Source organism: Odocoileus virginianus, chromosome 16 (assembly GCF_023699985.2).
Source record: "Odocoileus virginianus isolate 20LAN1187 ecotype Illinois chromosome 16, Ovbor_1.2, whole genome shotgun sequence".
Classification (NCBI taxonomy): domain Eukaryota; kingdom Metazoa; phylum Chordata; class Mammalia; order Artiodactyla; family Cervidae; genus Odocoileus; species Odocoileus virginianus.
In genome coordinates, this window is record NC_069689.1 from 3,898,310 (window position 1) to 3,920,032 (window position 21,723).

The following is a 21,723-nucleotide window of genomic DNA, read 5'->3' on the forward strand; positions in this document are numbered from 1 at the left end:
TTACTCATTTGATAATATTTTTCATGTAATTTAGCCAACCAAATAAATATAGTTTAGTTTCTCTCTTTGGGATGTTTCAGTGGCCCTCTGAAGCACCCCAAAGTTAGCTAGAGGTCAAAGGAACTTCAAACGAATTTAGTTTAGGAAGTTTTGTCCAAAAAATCAATAAAAGGGTTTAGAACATTTGGTCTGATTTAGTCTATGTTGATGGGTGATCATTTGGCTTGTTGATATGTCACGATAGGGATGAGTGTATATACTGAGGCTCAAGGTCTAGTGAAAGTTGACTCTGCCATCTTGGACCTAACCAGTTTTGGCTCTAACCAGTTTCCTATGGCTGTGTCATTCCTAAAAAAATGCCTTTATATAACTAATTTTAATCCAATTTTTAAAAAATCCTGATCATGCATAACTCTTTTTAGTATTTTTTCTTTTCTTTTCTTTTTTTTTTTAACTGAAAACACACTTCCTACTTTCCTTTAGCAACCAAGAACTAACTTTTATATTAGTATTTTATAGATTGGGGAGCATAAATACCAGTAAAAATTTCTAAAATCCTTGCTTCCTTGAAACATTTTAGGATGGCACCAAACATTATTCATTTATAGTCCCAGATCTCTTTAGTTTTTCTGAAAAAGAGTTTAGTAGTAAATGTTTCAAAGTCTTATTTTATTTGGAAATGACCTAACTATTCAATATTCTTCCAACACTTAGTTTATGAATTAGGTATTACAATATAAAATTTACTAGTTTATAAAAAACAGTTGGAATAAATAAAATTTTTAAAGGTGTTTTCCCATCTTTCCTCAGTCTCAGGAGGAGATGGTCTAGATAAGTGTTCCTGAGAGCCCTGGTCTCAAGGCACAGGGAAAATCAAGTTCTAGCAGAATGACAGCAAGTCTAAACCAAATGGTGGCCAGACAAAGCAAAATGGCCATCAAAAATCACAATGCAGAACACAGAGTTAAAACACATATAAACCTGGTAAGTCTTCATCAGACACTCCCTTAAATACAAGCATACAGTCTCTCAGAAAACCTCCTAGAGAGACACAGAACTTCAGATCCAAGTACTAACAGAGTAAAGGAAAATATCTCAGGTCTTCAAAGATTTCAAAGGGAGGAAAGGAAACCAGGTTGAAAGAAGAAGGGGGAGGAGGTAGGAGAGGGGGCAAAAAGGGTAGACTTACAGACGTCTCCTGCCATCTGCAGATACCCAGGTGTTTCGGGACTTTACCCTGGGCCTCCAGAGAAGGGAGGACTGGAACTCGGCCCTACCAGAAACCAGACCAGAACAGAACCAGAACTTGAGTTCTCTGCCAAGAGGAGGTGATCAGTCTCCAATGCTCAGCCCAGGCTGAGGCCTTTCGACCAGATTCCTGTGTCCTGTACCGAGGGACTAGAAAAAAGGGGAAGGATAGGAAGGGTTAAGGAGAGGAAAGAGAGAGGGAAGGGAAGAGAGGTCAATGAAGTCTCTTGTTCCCCATCGGTCGGGGCACTCTGGCTAGTTGTCTGCGTCAGGAGGAGACCAGGGACAAAAGGGTCCCAGTTGCGGCCACTGGGTCTGGTCCATTGGCAGGCAAGCTAGCCCCTGAGTACCCCGAGTGGTCAGGATGTCAGTCGCAGTGAAGAAGAGTCCCCGCCAGAGTCGCCATTTGTTGCAGGAAGAGGGGCCCGTTCTAGGGCCCGAAACTGGGCTCTTGTCTAACACTCGGAAATGAATTGTCCGAGGAGACACATATGCTGACAAAGCAAGAGATTTTACTGGGAAAGGGCACCTGGGCGGAGACCAGCAGGGTAAGGGAACCCAGGAGAACAACTCTGTCACATGGCTTACAGTCTCGGGTTTTATGGTGATGGGATTAGTTTCCAGGTTATCTTTAGCCAATCATTCTGACTCAGAGTCCTTCCTGTTTGGTGCACGCCTTGTTCAACCAAGATGGATGCCAGTGAAAAAGATTCTGGGAAGTGGTCAGACAGGTGGTGTCTCCTTTTGACCTTTCCCGAACTCTTCTGGTTGGTGGAGGTTTATTAGTTCCACGTTCCTTACCAGGACCTCCTGTTGTAAAACAACTCATGCATATGGTTGCTATGGTGCCTGGCCAGGGTGAGCGATTTCAATCAGTGTGCTTTTCCTAACAAATCCATGTTTTCATCTGGTGTAATTCCCATTAACCTGAATAAGCTCTTATAGCGTTTCTTGCAGTGAATATGTTGTGGTTATTTCTTGCTGCTTAAAAACTCAAAACTGCAGTGCCTCAAGCCAACAACAATCCCTTATTATTTTTCATGGTTTCTATGGGTCAGTAATTCAGGAGCAACTTAGCTCAGTCGTTCTAGTTTAGGGTCTGTCATGAGGTTACACTCAAGATGTCAACCAGAGTAACACTCATCTGGATGGAAGACCCTCTTTCAAGCTCATTTATATAAGGTTGTTGGCAGACCTATGTTCTTCATTTGCTGTATTAGTTTCCTATTGCCACTGTAACAAATCACCATAAACTTAGTGGTTTAAAACAGCATAAATTTATTCTTTCACAATTCTAGAGGGCAGAAGTCTGAAATCAGTTTCATGGGGCTAAAATCAAGGTGTCAGCAGGGTTGTGCTCCTTTCAGAGGCTGTAGGGGAGAATCCCCTTTTCTTTGCCTCTTTCCTTTTTCCTCTTCTTTCCTCTACCAACATCTACCCTTGGCTTGTGGTTATACCACTCCAGTCTCTGCTCTGCACTCACACTGCCTTCTTCTCTTTTGTGCCTGTCAACTCTCCCTCTATCTCCCTCTTGTGATACCTGGGACTGCAATTCAGTTTAGTTCAGTTCAGTCGTTCAGTTGTGTCTGACTGTTTGTGACCCCATGGACTGCAGCAAGCCAGGCTTCCCTGTCCATCACCAACTCCTGGAGCCTACTCAAACTCATGTCCATTGAGTCGGTGATGCCATCCAACCATCTCATCCTCTGTCATCCCCTTCTCCTCCTGCCTACAATCTTTCCCAGAATCAGGGTCTTTCTCAATGAGTCAGTTCTTCGCAGCAGGTGGCCAAAGTATTGGAGTTTCAGTTTCAACATCAGTCTTTCCAGTGTATATTCAGGACTGATTTCCTTTAGATTGATTGGTTGGATCTCCTTGCAGTCAAAGGGACTTTCAGGAGTCTTCTCTAACACCGCAGTTCAAAGCATCAATTCTTCAGCACTCAGCTTTCTTTATAGTCCAACTCTCACATCCATACATGACGACTGGAAAAACCATAGCTTTGACTAGATGGACCTTTGTTGGTAAAGTAATGTCTCTGCTTTTTAATATACTGTCTAGGTTGGTCATAGCTTTTCTTCCAAGGGGCAACCATCTTTTTATTTCATGGCTGCAGTCACCATCTATTTGCTGTGAAATGATGGAACCAGATGCCATGAACTTAGTTTTCTGAATGTTGAGTTTTAAGTCAGCTTTTTCACTCTCCTCTTTCACTTTCATCAAGAGGCTCTTTAGTTCTTCATTTTCTGCTGTAGGGTGGTGTCATCTGCATATCTGAGGTTATTGATATTTCTCCCAGCAATCTTGATTCCAGCTTGTGCTTCATCCAGCCTGACATTTCACATGATGTACTCTGCATATAAGTTAAATAAGCAGGGTGACAATATACAGCCTTGATGTACTCCTTTTCCTATTTGGAACCAGTCTATTGTTCCATGTCCAGTTCTAACTATTGCTTCTTCACCTGCATACAGATTTCTCAGGAGGCAGGTAAAGTGGTCTGATATTCCCATATCTTTCAGAATTTTCCACAGTTTGTGGTGATCTGCACAGTCAAAGGCTTTGGCATGATCAATAAAGCAGAAGTAGATGTTTTTCTGTAACTCTCTGGCTTTCTCGATGATCCAACAGATGCTGGCAATTTGATCTCAGCTTCCTCTGCCTTTTCTAAAACCAGCTTGCACACCTGGAAGTTCACAGTTCACGTATTGCTGAAGCCTGGCTTGGAGAATTTTGAGCGTTACTTAGCTTGCATATGAGATGAGTGCAATTGCGCTGTAGTTTGAACATTCTTTGGCATTGCCTTTCTTAGGGATTGGAATGAAAACTGACCTTTTCAGTTCTGTGGCCTCTGCTGAGTTTTCCAAATTTTCTGGCATATTGAGTGCAGCACTTTCACAGCATCATCTTTCAGGATTTGAAATAGCTCAACTGAAATTCCATCACCTGCACCTCCACTAGCTTCATTCGTAGTGATGCTTCCTAAGGCCCACTTGACTTCACATTCCAGAATGTCTGACTCTAGGTGAGTGATCACACCATCGTGATTATCTGGGTCATGAAAATCTTTTTTGTATAGTTCTGCATATTCTTGCCACCTCTTCTTAATATCTTCTGTTTCTGTTAGGTCCATACTATTTCTGTCCTTTTTTGTGCCCATCTTTGCACGAAATGTTCCCTCAGTGTCTCTAATTTTCTTGAAGAGGTCTCTAGTCTTTCCCATTCTACTGTTTTTCTCTATTTCTTTGCATTGATCACTGAGGAAGGCTTTCTTATCTCTCCTTGCTATTTTTTGGAACTCTGCATTCAGATGCTTATATCTTTCCTTTTCTCCTTTGACTTTAGCTTCTCTTTTCTCATCTACTTGTAAGGCCTCCTCAGGCAACAGTTTTACCTTTTTGCATTTCTTTTTCTTGGGGATGGTCTTGATCACTGCCTCCTATACAATGTCACAAACCTCCATCCATAGTTCTTCAGGCACTCTGTCTATCAGATCTAAACTCTTGAATCTACTTGTCACTTCTACTGTATAATTGCAAGGGATATGATTTAGGTCATACCTGAATGGTCTAGTGGTTTTCCCTACTTTCTTCATTTTAAGTCTGAATTTTGCAATAAGGAGTTCATAGGACTGTGTTTAGTGCCCACCAAGATAATCCAGGATCAACTCCTTGTCAAGATCCTCAATTTAATCACATCTGCAATCCCCCCACCCCCCGCCTTTATTGGATGGGGGGCATATAAGATAATATTCAGTTTTGAGAGATTAGAAGATGAATATTTAGGTAGGGGGCCTTTTCAACTTACCACACTTGCTGTTCACCAGAGACCTTAGTTTTGCCAGTGGACTTCTCCAGTATAGTCTGCTTGAGTGTTTTCTTGACATGACAACTGGTGGCTGGGCCTGGGGTTGTCTCAAGTGTTCTTTACTCATATGTCTGATGCCTGAGGTGGTGAGACTCAATAGGCTGGTGTTTGGATCAACCAGGAAGCCTCAGTATCTCCTCTATTTAATTTCACACGGTCTCCTTCATGGTGGCTTCAGGGTAGCCTGACTTCTGACATAGTAGGTCAGGGATATAAAAAGTGTGTATTGTGAGAGAATCAGGTGAAAATTGTATTACCTTTTATGAGCTAGCCTTGGAAATCACACAGTGTCACTCTGCTACATTGTATTTGTTAAAAGCTGGTCATTAAGGCCATCTCATATTTAAGAAGAGGAGAATAAGACAATTGATTGATGGGAAGAGTGTAAAGAATTTGTAGACATGATTTCAAGTCATCACATAAGTGTGCTGATGAAAAAAACTCTCATATTTCATTTATATATCATTTCACCTTTAAAAAAATTATTGAAATATAGTTGGTTGACAATGTTGTGTGAGTTTCAGGTATACAGAAGAGTGATTCAGTTATACATATATGTGTGTGTATACATATGAAAAAATATATATATATACACATTCTGTTTTCTACTATTTTACATTATAGGTTATTAAAAGGTATTGAATATAGTTCTCTGTACCAACAATAGGTCCTTGTTTGTATCTATCTCATATTTACTTTCATTTTGAAAGATATTTGATGTTTTACAGGTAGCTGAGGCTCCATTTATTTTTTAATATAACAGCCTTATTGAGATATAAATCACATGCCATAAATTTTACCCATTTAAAGTATAAAATCCAGTGATTTTTAGTATATTTCTAGATTTGTGCAAACATCACCAGTCTATTTTAAAGTATTTTCTTTACCCGAAATGAACCCCTAACCCATTAGCATTTCCATTTTCCCTCAAGCCCCCAGCCCTAGGCAACCACTAATGTACTTTTTGTTTATACAGATTTGCTTAGCCTGGATGTTTCACTTAAATGATCTGATATGATATATTATCTATTGTGAATGGCTTCTTTTATTCAGCATGTTTTCATGATTCATATTCATGTTGTATCATGTATCATCAGTACTTCATTCTTTTTATGGCCAAATAAATTCCAATGTATTGACATGCCACATTTAGTTTACCCATTTATCAGCTGATGAACATTTGAGTTTTTATTTTCGGGCTATTATGAATAATGCTCCAATAAATATTTACGTATAAGTTTTTGTATGAACATTTATTTTATTTCAGATATAAACCTAAAAGTGGAATTGTTCGATCATATAACTCCATGCATGATCTTTTGAGGAAATAGCAGACTGCTTTTCAAAGCAGCTGCATTACCTACCATCAGCAGTATACAAGAGTTCCAGTTTATCCACATACTCACTTGTGGGATCTTAGTTCTCTGACCAGGGACTGAACCCATGCCCTGGGAAGTGATGGCACAGAGGTCTCATCATTGTGCCACGAGGGAATTCCCAGTATTCACCTTTTTTATACAGTATGAAGTGTTATCTCATTCTGGTTTTGATTTGCATTTTTGATAACTGATAATGATGGATATCATGCATCTCTTCTCCATTTGTTTATCTTTGGAAAAATGTCTGTTCAGATCCTTTGCCCAGTTTCAGTTGGGTTATTTTTCTTTTTTGCTGAATTATTAGAGTTCTCATATCAGAGAAATGATTTGCTAATTCTCTTATCAGATAAATGATTTGCTAATATTTTCTTCCATTCTGTGGGTTATCTTTTCACTTTCTTGATGATGTCCTTTGAAGCACAAAGAGGTTTAATTTTGATATAGTCCAATTTGTCTACTTTTTTTTTGTTTCTTATGCTTTTGGTGTCTTAGCTAAGAAGGCTTTACCTAATTCAAGCCTATATAGATGTATTCTTATATTTTCTTCTAGCATTTTTACAGTTAAGCTCTTACATTTAGGTCTTTGATACATTTCAAATTAATTTTTTGTGTATGGTGTAAAGTTGGACACTTTATTCTTCTGCACATGGATATTGAGTTGCCCCAGTATCACTTGTTGAGAAGAATACTTTCCACATTGAATTGTCATGGCACCCTTGTTAAGAATCAGTTCAGTCGCTCAGTTGTGTCTAACTCTTTGCAACCCCATGGACTGCAGCACACCAGGCCTCCCTGTCCATCACCAACTCCTGAAGTTTACTTAAACTCATGTCCATTGATTCGGTGATGCCATCCAACCATCTCATCCTCTGTCGTACCCTTCTCCTCCCGCCTTCAATCTTTCCCAGCATCAGGGTCTCTTCAAATGAGTCAGCTCTTCATATCAGGTGGCCAAAGTATCGGGGTTTCAGCTTCAGCATCAATCCTTCCAATGAATATTAAGGACTTATTTCCTTTAGGATGGACTGGTTGGATCTCCTTGCTGTCCAAGTGACTCTCAAGAGTCTTCTCCAACACCACAGTTCAAAAGCATCAATTCTTCGGGCTCAGCTTTCTCTTTAGTCCAACTCTCACATCCGTACATGAATCCTGGAAAAACTGTAGCCTTGACTAGACAGAACTTTGCTGGCAATGTAATGCCTCTGCTTTTTAATATGCTTTCTAGGTTGGTCATAACTTTCCTTCCAAGGAATAAATGTCTTAATTTCATGGCTGCAATCACCATCTGCAGTGATTTTTGAGCCCAAAAAAATAAAGTCTGTCACTGTTTCCACTGTTTCCCCATCTATTTGCCATGAAGTAATGGGACTGGATACCATGATCTTAATTTTCTGAATGTTGAGTTTTAAGCCAACTTTTTCACTCTCCTCAAGAGGCTCTTTAGTTTTTCTTCATTTTCTGCGTAAGGGTGGTATCATCTGCATATCTGAGGTTATTGATATTTCTCCCAGCAATCTTGATTCCAGCTTGTTGAGAATCAATTGACTACAAATATGAAGACTGGTTTCTGGATTCTGTATTCTATTGCATTTATCTGTATGTCTGTTTTATGCCGGTACCACTTTATCCTGAGTACTGAAGGACACACTGTGCTTGTGTGCTCAGTCACTTCAGTCGTGTCTGACTCTTTGTGAACCTATGGACTGTAGCCTGCCAGTCTCCTCTGTCCATAGGGTTTTCATGGCAAGAATACTGGAGTGGGTTGCCATTCCCTCCTCCAGGGGATCTTCCCCACTCAGGGACTGAAACTGCGTCTCCTGCATTGCAAGCAGATTCTTTACTGCTGAGCTACCATGGAAGCAGGAAACTGTAGGTTTATAGTATGTTTTGAAATCAAGAAGTGTGGATCCTCCAACTTGTTCTTTTTCAAGATTGTTTTTTCTATCTGGGTCTTTTGAAATCTCATAGTGATTTCATACCAGTTTGTTAATTTCTGCAGAAAAACCAGTTTTGATAAGGATTATGTTGACCTGTAGATCAATTTGGATTCTATAATATCAAGTCTTTTGATCTTGAGATGCCTTTGCATTTACTTAGTTTTTTGTTATCTTCTTTCAGTAATGTTTTGTTCTGTTCAATTAAAAAATATTTTTCTCTCTGCTCTTCGGATTGAATAATTTCTATTATTCTGTCTTAAGGGGAATGAACTTTCAGGTATATGAACTTTTCAATCTGCTATCAAACTCATCTGGTAAAATTCTCATTTCAGAGACTGTATTTTTCTTATACTTTCTATTTTTATGTTGTGATTTTTCCATCTGTTCATCAGTTGTATCACTTTTTCTTTAAATTACTGAACTGTTAGTAACTGTTTTAGAATGTTTGTATGCTTATTCCAGGGTTTCCCAGGTGGCGCGGTGGTAAAGAATCTGCGTGCCAATGCAAGAGACACAGGAGACTTGGCTTCAATCCCTGGGTCGGGAAGATCCTCTTGGGTAGGAAATGGCAACCCACTCCAGTATTCTTGCCTAAGAAATTCCATGGACAGGGAAGCCTGGTGGGCTACAGCCCATAGGGTCGCAAAGGGTCAGACAGGACTGAGCAACTGAGCGTGCATGCATGCTTATTCCAATATTTCTGTCATGCCTGAGTATGTTTCTATTGGCTATTTTCTCCCCTTGATTTTGGCCCACATTTCCTGACTTTTCAGATGTCTGATCATTTTTTATTATATGTTGGATATTGTAATGACATGTCAGGAGTATACTGATTTGAAGAATTTAAAATTACACGTGCATTAAACCAGTGCCTCAACCAGTGCTCTGCCTTTCTCAGTCAGTTTCTCCTACCAAATCCCATGTTGCTGAAGTGTGTGGAGAGGAATAAGGAGGCTCGGAGAGCCTCACTCAATTTTAGGCAGTGCACATTATTGTTCGTAACGTTAAATCTGGAGCTAGATTGCCTAGATTTGAATTCCAACCATTCCAGTTACAAGCTCTGTAGACATTAGCAAGTTACTTCATTTCTCTGTGCTTCATTTGCCTCTTAAATGGGCATTATAATTTAGTACCTGCTTTATAAGGTTGTTGAGATAAGTAAATGTGTCGACACATATGACGTTATTGGAACAGGGCCTGGTGCATACTAATTTTTCAGTAAGTATTAGTTCTCACTATTAATAAAGTGACATGATGCTCTCCTAGGAGATCAGTCTCCCATGGCTGTGTCCACAACTGCACAGCACCCTTGCCTGCCATGCTCGCAGATGTCTCTTGTGTGTGTAGGCCATATAAGTGCCTGTCTCCTTCATGCCCATCTTTAGACCATGGGCTCCTCCAGGACAGGGACCAAGTCTGGGCACCAACATCCATATGCTGCAGGGGCACAACACCCCTGTTGGTAGAAGTCTAAACCCCAACCTTGCCCCCATCCTGACACCATGAAGGGTCTCTGGCTAAGAACTGGTCCAGAACCTGAAAAATGGCAGTGTTCTTCCTTCCTCTCATCTCCTTAATAGAAACATGGAAAACCTTCTATCATCAGAGCTGGAATTTAGAGACCATCCCTTCCACCTCTTCATTTTACAGACGGTCTAGCTGAGCCATAACAGGAGAAAAAGTGTAACCCAAAGTCAGACTTGCGGGTCTTCAAATAAAAACAGCGAGTGATGGGAGATGGCAAGCTTCTTTGCTATGTGTCAGAATTATGTCAACTCCAAGTTTCATACTGCCCTCCCAATTATGATGCAAAACACCAGTTGACCATTCTCTCTGTCAGTTATCAATACAACAGAAGAAAATGGTTTGAGGATTTAAACCTTGCTTCTATCCCAAATTTTTCAAAATTTTGGAGAAAGGGTGTAATAAAAATGTCTAATGATGAATGCTCGGGAGTGGGAGTTCAGAGGGCCATGGGACACCCACCTTTCTACACCTCACTCGCTTTTGCCCCTGCACCACCCACTCAAATCACCCAGCAGGCCTGAGACTATCAAGTACAGCCTGTTAACAGCATAAACACTGAACCTGCCCAAGTTTGCATTCTACTCTGCTAACCAAAAGACCTTTGGCAAGTTACATAATCTCCTTGTACCTCAGTTTCCTCATCTGTAAAGTAAGGATAGTGATAGGAGCTACCTCACTGAGCTGTTGAGAGGACTGAATATGGACTGAATATGTCCATATATGTATAAGGTGCGCAGAACACTGCCTGGCACACAGCTAGTAGTGCAAAAGTGTTGATTATTAGCCATCACTGTCATTATTCTTGCCTTGTTCCCACCAGCTTCTCAGGCTTTGGAGTCCAGAAACACCCAGTCCTATAGCCTTGTCCTTGCCTGGCACAGCAGAATTCCAACCCAGACATCCAAATCACCAGTCATAGACAGAAAACTGGAAAGCCCTCTGCCTGCGACTTGCCTAGGGAAACTGAGTCCCAGAGAGGACCAGGGAGTTTCCCAAGGTTATCCAACTGAGGTGAAATCTGACCTAGAATCCAGGTGCCCCATTGTCCAGGCACCTGTCTAGGGCATGACCAGACTCCTCCTAGGCCATGCAGAGGACCTTGGTGTGACCCTGTAGGCTGTGTGATTGGCTTGAGAAGGTTAAGCATTTGGTGCTGCAGATTGGGTTAGAAGTCAGCTGGCTGGTGGGACGACCCCACCCACCATGGCGGGAGCCAAGATAAAGCTGAGACAAGCCTTTGGCCTCTCAGTAAGCACTCCTGTTAGGCAAAAATGGAGGAAAAACACTGAGCCTCCTTGCACTGGGGATCAGTCACAGTCAAGGACCCCAGGTGCCTGCCCCGAATATGTTCCTTCTGATGGACCTGGCAAGATATGTCTTGGGCCACCCCTGCCCTGCCCTCATCCTTTCTGAGAGACCATATGTCCCCAGAAGATCTCTGCCTTGGACAAGCTCCCTCTGTGGGCTGGGGTCCCAGGCCTGGGGCCAGTCCACAGCCTGAGTCTGTGACACTTGGACACTCTCCTGTCTGCACCAGCTTCCCATGCTGCACCACTGCCTGGGGCGCTTGTCCTCTGCCTCATGTTAAGTAAACCTTCACCCCTATCCAACTTCCTTCTTTCAATTTCCTTGTACCCTTACCCAGCCTGGTCTGGTGGCCCCACAGTGACCTTGAAAGCATCTTTGCTTATTAACTGTCAGTTCCATCATCGCCAAGACTTCGAGGCAGAGACCAGGCTCTGCCTTTGAGACAAGGGCTCGCCTCTGCCCCACAGGCCCCTAGCAATGTCCGCAGCGGAGGTACTCAGTAATTATAGTAGGAAGGAGGAGACTCCTGGAGCTGGCAGTCATGGGGCAGGCAGAGATCATTTCCAACTCTGAGAATATGGGCTTAAGATTTTTATTTCATAGTAGACAATTCGGTTTTAAATAGTAACACCCAGCCTCTAAACGTTAAGCGCTCTGGGATGGACACAGCCAGCATTGTTCCAGCAAGAAGCCTGAGAGCTGGGGGTCCTTCCCAAAGGGCTTCCTGGAGGAGGAGGGGTCCGAAGAACAGTAGGAAAGGTCTGCCAGGGAAGGCAAGCTTGCAGTTTTTGAGAGGGGATAGAAAGGGAAGATGATGCATTTCCCAAGTCCTCCTGCCTAGAATAAGCCCGTTTGCCCAGCCTCCTCATCGGTTTGGAAACTCTACATTTAGAGGAGTTGTCGAGCTGCCTGGGAAGGGCTGAGGGATCTGGGCATGCATTCCTGCTAGCCCCCCAAAGTGAGGACATCTCTCCCGCCACCCCCCCCAACATCGACCCCCAGTGCCAACTCCAACATCAATGCTCTATCCTCGCCAGGAAAGTGGGAGGAAGAGGAAAAAAGTGGGGCAACCTACACCCTCTTTAGGACAGAGGAAGGATCCCTCATTTCTTTCTGGGGTTTCCTGGGGTTGGAGTATATGGATTTCCAAAGTATCCTGGGTGCCCTGAAACTGCAAGAGCATTTTGGCACATTGATAGTGGTGAGCAGAGGGCTTCCAGCAGATTCTCAAAGGGGCTCCCAACCCATGAGAGGCTCAGGGACAGCACCCCAGACCTGAATTGTCAGGTGCCCTGAAGTGGTAGTGGGCAAGGATCACTTTTAAGAAATTGGAATTTGAAAGGGGAGAATTCTTTTGAAGTTGGTGTGCTGGTAGTGACACGCCGGCTTAGTGTGTGGCAATCTGGGAGTCATCTGCCATCTGAATGGGTGGAGAGCCTTGGAATAACCCCTGCCCCATCTCACTGCTGTGCCCTGCATCTGAGCCTTCACTTTAGGGCTGGCTTAAATTTTCCCCTAACACCCAGTGGCCTCTGTTTTTTCACCCCTTCCAACACCTGCTCACCCCAGAGGCAGTTGGCAGGTGACAACTCAGGTGGGAAGGGAATTTCGGGTTGGAAGGTGAAATAGCACAGTGTTTGGGAGGGGTGTTTCCAGGGAGCATGACCCAGGTTTTAGAAGATGAAGATATAATGCTACACACCCAAGAGTCTCTGGAATGAGGTGGAAGTGGTGAGGGCATTAGAGGACAAAGGGCAACGTGCAGAGATACTGTTTCCATGGAAGAGGGGCTCTCTAGAGGCAACGTGAGATGGAGCTGTCAACTGAGTTTTATGATGCAAATAATGGTCAAATCCAGCTTACATGGTGTCCTGGTTTCAAAGCCAGTTATGGAAAGCTGGATTTCAAATGACATCTCTGCCTCTTGCTGGGCGTGTGACATCGAACATGTCTAAAACTCTCGAGTAGCGTTGACATATATACACCATCATTTGTAAAATATATGGTTGGTGGGAAGTTGCTGTGTAACAAAGGAGCCCAGCCTGGTGCTCTGTGATGACCTAGAGGGGTAGGATGGGAGGTAGGAGGGAGGTTTAAGAGGAAGGGGATATATGTAACCTTTCCCTTCTTCAAGGGGTCTTCCTAACCCAGGGATCGAACCCAGGTCTCCCACATTACAGGTGGATTCTTTACCAGCTGAGCCACAAGGGAAGCCCAAGTATATATACAATTATGTATGTGTATATATATATATATATATATATAAAATTATGACTGATTCACGTTGTTGTGCAGCAGAAACCAACACAATATTGGAAAGCAATTATCCTCCAATTTTAAAAAAAGAGGGGGGTAAAAGAGGAAGGAGAAAAAAATAAAATAAAATTCTCTGGGCCTCTGTCACCTCACCTGGGAAATGGTACCATTAATCCACACTGGGCTCTTGGAAGATGTAAAGAGCCAACACACATAAAACACTTGACATGATACATGTATTTAGTAAAGAAACGTTTGAAAAAGCAAAGAAAAAAAAGGTTGGGTTGCCTGCCTAACTCCTGGGGCCCAGGGCCAGCTCCAGGCAGAAAGCCCTTCAGCAGGAAGAGTGTCTTTCTGCGTCTCTGCCAAGGATGACAGACAACACACCCACTGCCATCGGCAGGCCCCTCCCTCGCCTCCCGCCCCTCTTTATGTAAGCCTCACAGGTGGGCAGCAAGGACCTGCGCCAGGTAGGCCAGAGGTATCTGGGGCCGCACCTCACTGGCAGCCCAAGGGCGACTGGGGCGGGTCCCCACTCCCGCCCAGCCCCACTGCCTCATCACCTGGACCCAGGGACCCTGCAGCACTGGCTCCCACACCTACGATGCCTTAGCTGGAGGAGCACAGCGAAGGCTTTGCCCTGTGCCTACCAGCCCCAAGGAGGAAGGTGAGCACCCTGTGGCAGCCAGACCCTCCCTGGAGGTGCATAGTCCGTCACTGTAAGTCCTCGGTGGGGGTCTTCCAGCTGGGAATCAGGGATCGCAAGAGGGATGTCAGGGGAGCCTTATCCTTGAGATGAGACAGGCAGGTCAGGCCAACTAAAGAGTAGTATGCAGTGTGGGGTCCGCTGTGCGGGGCAGCAGGGAAGCCAGTAGGAAGTGGGGCTGCACACGAGGCCACCGCTATCACGAGCTCCAGCTGTGCAGAGGGACCAGCCGGTGTGCCCAGGACTGTGGGATCAGAAGGAGGCACAGCTCCTATCCCTGCTCAGGGGGGTTTTAGGATTTGGGGAAGTATTTGGACAATGCCCTCCATTGAAAATACCCTGCAGCATGTAGGAGACAGATTCTCCTTTTGCCCCCAGGACAAAGAGAGGTGAGAACCAGAACAAGAAAGGGGTGGGAAAGAGTGGTGGTGGTGCGGGGTTGGGGTGGGGGGGGTGGTTACTAATAGTGGACGGGAGTCAGGAGGCCGGGAATCTGATGTATTTGCTCATCCAGGTAATTGATTAGCCCTGGGGCCCAAGGCAGCCACCTGCTACAAGGCTGTGTTGTTCCCAATGTGATCAGAGTATGTGGGCTTAGGTGGTGGTGAATTACAGACAGGTACCGAGGCTGGGAACCAGTGAGTCACGCTCCGGAAGGAGGGCAGTCGCCCCAGACCTGGCCAGGCCACAGGGTGACTCACTCTGTGTCTCTGTTGCAGGGCGGTTTGGTGGTGCCGGGCCTCTCTGGGGCTGATGCGGCTCTCCCAGGGGACGCCTGAACAGGCTCTTCTGAGGTTCTCGTTCTCTCCGGAGTGAGCCTGCAGGGTGTGGCCACCTCCTGGGGACCATGCCAGAGGCACTCCTACTCAGGGCTGCCAGCTCCATCCTGAGGACCGTGTAAGGAATAAGGATCCTACCCTCCTGCCACCTCCTGGCCCCCACACTGCCTTCCAGGGAGGAGAGTTCTTGGGCTCGGCAGGGTCCCTGGACCCCAAGACTTGGATTGGGACTTTGCAGCCTATTTAATAACCCTCCTAATCTCACCAAAGAATTTCCTCCTACTTATTCACCAAAAGATTTGTGAGAGCCTAAGCACTACATGTATCGTGTTATCCTCACAATAGCCATAGGATTTAGGCAGAAAACTTGAGGCTCAGAGAGGTTCATGACTTGCCCAAGGTTGTAGAGCAAGTAAAGTGACTTGAACCCAGGCAGGCCAACTCTGGTAAATCTGAGTGCTCTATTGTTGCAAGAAAGCATTTATGGAGTACTTACTGATACAGAGCAGAGTGCTGAATGGGAAGAAAGGGCAACAGAAATAAATGGGAGCTGGATCCCCATCCATGAGGGGTTCACATGGAAAATGAAGGCTCCCTTGACTTAAATGTCACACACATAGTGACAACTTGAGCAGAATTAGGTCCAACCAACATTTACTGAGCTCCAATTGCCTGCCAGAGAGCACTTAGGGCCAGAGGACAGGGTTGAATCGGGCATGACCCCTACTCTCAAGAAGTTTCTCAAGCTATCTGTAGGCTTCAAAACCCAAACCTGCATGTTTGAGGGCTACAAGGGTGAGGGGGTGTTAAGGATCATCCAGGAGGACTTCCTGAAGGAGGAGTTGAAGGAAGCTATTGGCAGGCTCCGTCTTTAAATGATTCCCATCACATCTTCTGGAAAGACAGGAGGAGAAAGGAAAGCCAGTTCAGGGAAAGGAGAGTACAGGCCCTCCCAGATTCCCCTGCTCACCCCACACACCTCACAATACACCTGCTCGTACGTGCCCTCCAAGTGTTTTCTTGCTCCCCGTGCTACTATTGGGCAGATGCTGAAGGAGGTTTTGCTTCTGGCAAAGTGAGTAAGGCAAGATGCTCACAGTCCGTGTGTGTGAACTGGGATTGAGAGCAGTTTGCATCCTTGTGCTAAGTCACTTCAGTCATGTCCGACTTTGCGACTACATGGACCATAGCCCACCAGGCTCCTCTGTCCATGGAATTCTCCAGGCAAGAATACTGGAGTGGATTGCTGTGCCCCTCCTCCAGGGGATCTTTCTGAATCAGGGATCGAACTCATATCTCTTGTGTTTCCTGCATTGGCAGGCGAGTTCTTTGCCACCAATGCCACCTTCGTGTCTTCCTCAGGGATCCTTTTTGGATTTTCTGCTTTCTCATAGGAATGCAAAAGCAGAGGCAAGTCAGCCCCCTTGGGCTGTTCTTTCATTGTCACTGTCATTCTGCTACTTAGGAACTTTCTCCTGTGACACTGAGCCAAGTTCTAGAGCGCCATGTTCCAGGTGTAGTCGAGGATTCCATAATGACGGGAATACTGTGTTCCTCCCCTTTAACAGGCTCCTTGGGTTGACTATATAATATTCACACTTCCTCTGTCACAATGATTTACCAGCCACTTGTGATTTTTGGAAGAGCAGCAAGAATCAGAAGGGGCCCAAATTGCTCTTGAGGAGTCAAAACAGAAGGGATTTCTCCCCAGATCTCTTTTCTTTGAGGAAAACATTATAAATTCCACTTTGGAAGCCATCTCCTCTGACTTAACAATTCTAACAAGCTTGGCTATTTTATTTACTAGCCTGCTACCGAAAAAAATGCCACAGAGTAGGAGGGAGGTGAGTCACTGGAGGCCAGCACAGGGACAGTGGCAAGGAGTGACCACTAGTGATGCAGGTGAGGATTAAAGACAAAAGACAACCATGGCCAGCAGCGACACGTGAGGCAGCAGCCACCTCAGGAAAGGACAGATGGCCCTCCACGGCCTGCAGTTTGACTCACTTCCGTGTTACGAGCCAAACCAGTAGAGTCTGTTACTAGTATGACCCTGGGTGAGCAGGAAAAAGTCATAGGAAGGTCCAGCACATTCAGTTTCAGTCAATGGACAAGGGTACCCTCCCCTTAAGGGGACTAAATCTTGAAGGTTCGAGCCGAGGGGCAGAGTACTCTTTACTCATTTTGATAATTAGATTTTGACCTTGTCTTAAGCATCCAATATTCTTCAGGCCCATAGCGGGCTGAGTAAGACCCTCCGTGGGCCATCCTCAAGGGGTTCTTGTCCCACCAAGTACAGGCGGGGGACAGGATCCACCCTCTCCTTGAGGGAGGGGAAGGACAGGCCCTGGGAGAGGAGAGGACAGCACAGGTGACTGAGTCACAAGAGGCTTGCTGCTGCAATGGGGCAGCGTCGGGGCAGACGCTTCAGGAAAGGCCCTCACAGGAAGCTGCTTCCTACTGTCTCTCCTCCCCATAGACTGAAGAAGGGTCTAATCTGATGGTTAGGCTTGGCCCTTGGCTTCCTGAGGTGTCCTTTCATTTAGTGTTTGTTTAGCTGTTTTAAAACCAGAACCGGTTTACGCAAATTTGATTAGGTGGCAGAAACGCTGCCTGTACCTTTTGATGGTGGGGATTTAAAAGCAAGCTTGTTTGTGAGGCAATAGTTAAGATGGTGGGAGATTATAGCCAACGACGGCCTTGGCTAATTTGGGGGTGGCTACCCAGCGGGTGATTTCAAATTTGACCAGTTTAAGCAGGCAGCCCTGTCTTTTGAGAACAGGGACCAAGATAGAGCATGGATGTTATACCAAGTTCACAGGATACCATCCCCCCTCCCAGACTCAGTGTGGGACCCTCAGCCTAGTTGGGTGTGCGTCCCCCAGCTTGCCCTGTAATTGCCTGAGCCCAGAGCTCGGGGTCATTTGGTGACAGCTTTTACTCAACGACCCAAGAGAGTAGTGGCAGTGACCAGTGGTCCAAGGTCAACAGGACGCGTCCTGCGGTTCTCAGAACCCTCTGTCTCCCTCTGCTTGCACAACAGGCCTCATCTGAAAAAAGCACGCTTCTCAGTCCTTCTGGCAGCCTCCTGGAGCAGGTTACCATAGCAACAGAAGCACTGCTCCAGCCCTGTGGCCCAGCCTTGCTCACAAAGTTTCTGAGAAGGGGACCAGCCTGGCACCCCACTCCTCATCTCCCTGCTCCTCACCCTCCCCCTTTCAAAACCTCATGATGTCTTTTGCTTTAAAACCTATCTCAGGTTATTAAACAGACTACCGCCAGGTGGGCCTGAGTGTGTTCGCAAACTCAGTTTGAACCTGCGGTACCAGCAAGAAGTAAGACCGCATACGAAAAGCAGGTAACTGAGCCAGGTGCCTGGGAACTGGGCAGGGATGGGACCAGCTCCACTCTGACAGACAGGTGGGACTCTTTGAAGCCAGGGGCCTGCCTCGGGGCTGCCAAGACCAGCTGCACAGGTTACACACTGCACAACTCCAGGTTCTGTTTGTATAGCCTATCACTGTGACACGTGTCCCCAGAGCTGAGTAACACCACAGCCTTGCTTGACCCTGAGGTGAATACTGAACCCCATCTGCTCATCCACCCAGAAGGTTGAGGTCTGGCCAGTTGAACCCTTAGGAGGAATCACACGGAGGAGCAGTGAGGCTAAGTATATAGTAGAGGCCCAATAACCCCATGGGCTGTGTTGACCAGAAGAGGATCCATTGTCCAGGGCCACCAAGCCTTGAAAGCAAGGGGATCTAGACCAGGAGTGAAAACAAATGACAAGAGCCCCAGGTTTCCCTGGTCCCCCTGCCTGTTCTCTCCATCAGGGAATGGACACGGGACACCCTCACAGACACCCCTGAGAAGAAGGCCTCACTTGGGAGCCAGCTTAGGACCCACGAGAGCTGTAGGAGTGTCCTCATCTCTGCTCTGAGTTTCTAAGAACGGCTGTTCTCGGGGACTGAGGGCTGGTGGGTGTGGGCGTGAGGGACTTGGCGGCCCCTCCCAATCCTCAAACCTTGCATGCCCGGACTCCAAGCCTTTCTTGTCCAGATGGGGACACTGAGCCCAGAGAGAGTCATGTGCTTTCCCAGAGTCACACAGCAAATTAGAGTAGAGCAGGGCTCGATTTTTCTTTCTACTGAGCCCTTAGAACCTGAAGGGAGAGCGTGGCATGGGGGTGAGGTTAACTCCTGCAAATAGTAAGGTCTTGACCCCCGAGCCCCCTAGGATGCAGCGATGCCAGTATCACCCCCGGGGGTGCTTGACACTTTCTGGGCTAGCATCGGGAGCCCAGGCCAGCCTGTTGTCTTCTAACAATTGTTTTCCCCTTACCCCTTCAGATCCCTGACTGATGGGCAGATGCTCTCCAAAGAGCCCCCAAGCCATGCTCTCAAACTCTCGACCCCAGAGAAGGTGAAAGATGCCCAGTTGAATCCTCCAGGTGAGCTGGCCGGGAGGCTGCCAGGCAGGACTGGGTGGGCGGGACAGGGCTGGAGCTGTACTGGGAGTGCTGGAGGGGGTTAACAGGACACTACGAAGCAAGCCAGGTGACCCACAGGACAAAACTTGGGGGGGACAGGCCAGGTGGAAATACTGATCTCCATGTCCCCAGGGACCCCACTACGTCCCTTCTTCTTTCATGGCCATCAGGGCCAAGCTTGATGGAAGGCGGTGGGAGGAAGGTTTTTTTTCCTTAGGAAACATGGGAAGAAGAGAGGTCAGTGATAGCAAGACACCTGGGGCCTCATTTGGTGCACATGTTGGGTACCTGGAATCTCGGCTTGGGGTTGGTGAAAGAGGAGCAGAGGCCCAAATAAACAAGGCCTTGGAGTTTCCAAGTGGGTTGAGGCAGTTTCTTGCTGGGCCAAGGGGCATGCTGGCAGGCAGGCACTGGCAGAATTGTTTTTGAAGCTTTGGGAGGCCACATGCTCTTCTAATGACGTTCACTTCCAGATAATTGCACCTTGAGGGAGGCGAGAGTTGTCATTTACCGTGGTGAGTCATCAAAATGATAGTAATAACAAGGCTTTTGTTTACTTTTATTGGCTGTACAATGATATTGTAGCAACAATGGAAGTTTAAAAAAAATGGAAGTGACCAGTGCCCAGGGAAGCAGGTCACTGCCTCCCTGGTTCTGAGATGTCCTTGGGACGGTCCATTGTTGCCATCATGTCTCTGGTCTGTGTCACCTGCCCGGGGAGATGAGATCCCTCCGCGGTGCTGGTTTTCTCAGAGCTTTCCCAGCTTCCCCCAGAGAAGCCAGGGTGAGGGGCAGGTCCCTGAGGCCCCCCGGCTTCCTTGGGGGTTTGGGTGGATGCTGGTCAGGGAGATAGCAAGTTGACTTTTGGGTGGTAGAGTCTGGACTGGTTGAGTATTTTGTAGGATCTTCTCCAATGCGGGTACGCCTGGTGTCTTCAGACAGGGATTGTGGGTTTAGGGGTAGCAGCTGGTAGCATTTGAAGTGGAACTGGTTGGGGGGGGCCAGTTCTAAGAGTCCCCGAAGGGGCAGTAAAGAGGCCAGAATCGGGGACAGGAGGAAGGGGAAGAGGACTGGAGCCTTTATTCCCAGGTCTCTTCCCTCAGCTTTTCTTCTGACCCGGGTTTCCTGGGGAGAGGACAGGCCTGGTGTGAGGGCAGGGACAGAATCAGGACCTATCTGTCATGGACTGGAGGCAGAAACTGGGCCCAGATCACCACGCTCCTTGTCGGAGAGGAAGCTGAGACCAAAGAGGTGGTGACGCCAGCCCAGAGCTCTGGATACCCCACTCCCCCGCTGCCTGGCATCCTGGAAACCAAATGCTACTCCCTTCACCCTGGTGGGGCTCACAGCTGCCCCTCTCCCAGGCTGGGTGTCTCGGGGTGGCCGTGGCAGGGATCTGGCCTATAATGTGTACTTTCCTGGACTCTGCCTCTCTGCTCTTCATCAGAGATGAAGAAAGACTTGGACCAAGAAAAGGATTGACTGATTTTTTTTTTTTTTAATTCTCCAGGTCTTAGTGGTGGCATGTGGGATCTAATTCCCCAACCAGGGATTGAACCTGGGCCCCCTGCATTGGGAGTGCAGAGTCTTAGTTACTGGACCATCAGGGAGGCCCCAGATTGACCAACTTTTGAGGGGAAGCATTAGAAAGGCACCAAGAGAGCCCAGGAGAGGGGCCAGCTGGGCCTAGGCAACTCCAGCATCTTGTCCTGGGATCCACGGAAGCTCGCTGACCTGCTATGTTGCTGTGTCTCACCTCTGGCAGGTCCCATTGGCTTGCTCAGGCTTGCTTTCCTGACTAGATAGTTCTGTCTCTGCAGTGCTCACGGAGCAGCTGTCAGCACCCAGGGAATGTGCACAGAAAAGCCCTGGAGCTCAGAAGTCTTGGCTGTGGGTAACGGCTTCGGTGTTTTGCAACTTGAAGGGCAGGAAGGGAGTTAAAGTGGTGCAAGCTCGGTGTCCCCAGAGCATTCGGAGTCCGGAGTGTTTCCAAGGAGGAAAGAGTCATCGCCAACCCCTTTGGCCTTAATTGCTTAACCTGAATTAGTGCCTGGCAGCCCCGCAGCGGTAGGGCACAGAGACAAAGCAGATCTCAAACAGGTGGGTAGGGAATCCCAGAGAGGGTCCCGTCAGCGAGGGCTGGCAGCCAGGCCAGAGTGAGGTGGGGGCAAGTTACTAGCTTTAATGGAGGGGTGGGGAAGGAGTAGGCAACTGTAGGCGAGGCAGC

General features: G+C 46.6%; 1 protein-coding gene across 1 annotated transcript in view; it reads left to right on the forward strand.

The window, feature by feature from the left end:
- The window catches only part of ACSBG1 (acyl-CoA synthetase bubblegum family member 1), a 63,958-nt gene that overhangs the window by 15,437 nt on the left and 26,798 nt on the right, over positions 1-21,723 (forward strand). Inside the window, exon 2 of the mRNA XM_020883875.2 lies at positions 19,357-19,457. Within this exon, the coding sequence (XP_020739534.2) occupies positions 19,357-19,457 (101 nt within the window). The remainder of the gene's footprint in view (positions 1-19,356; positions 19,458-21,723) is intronic.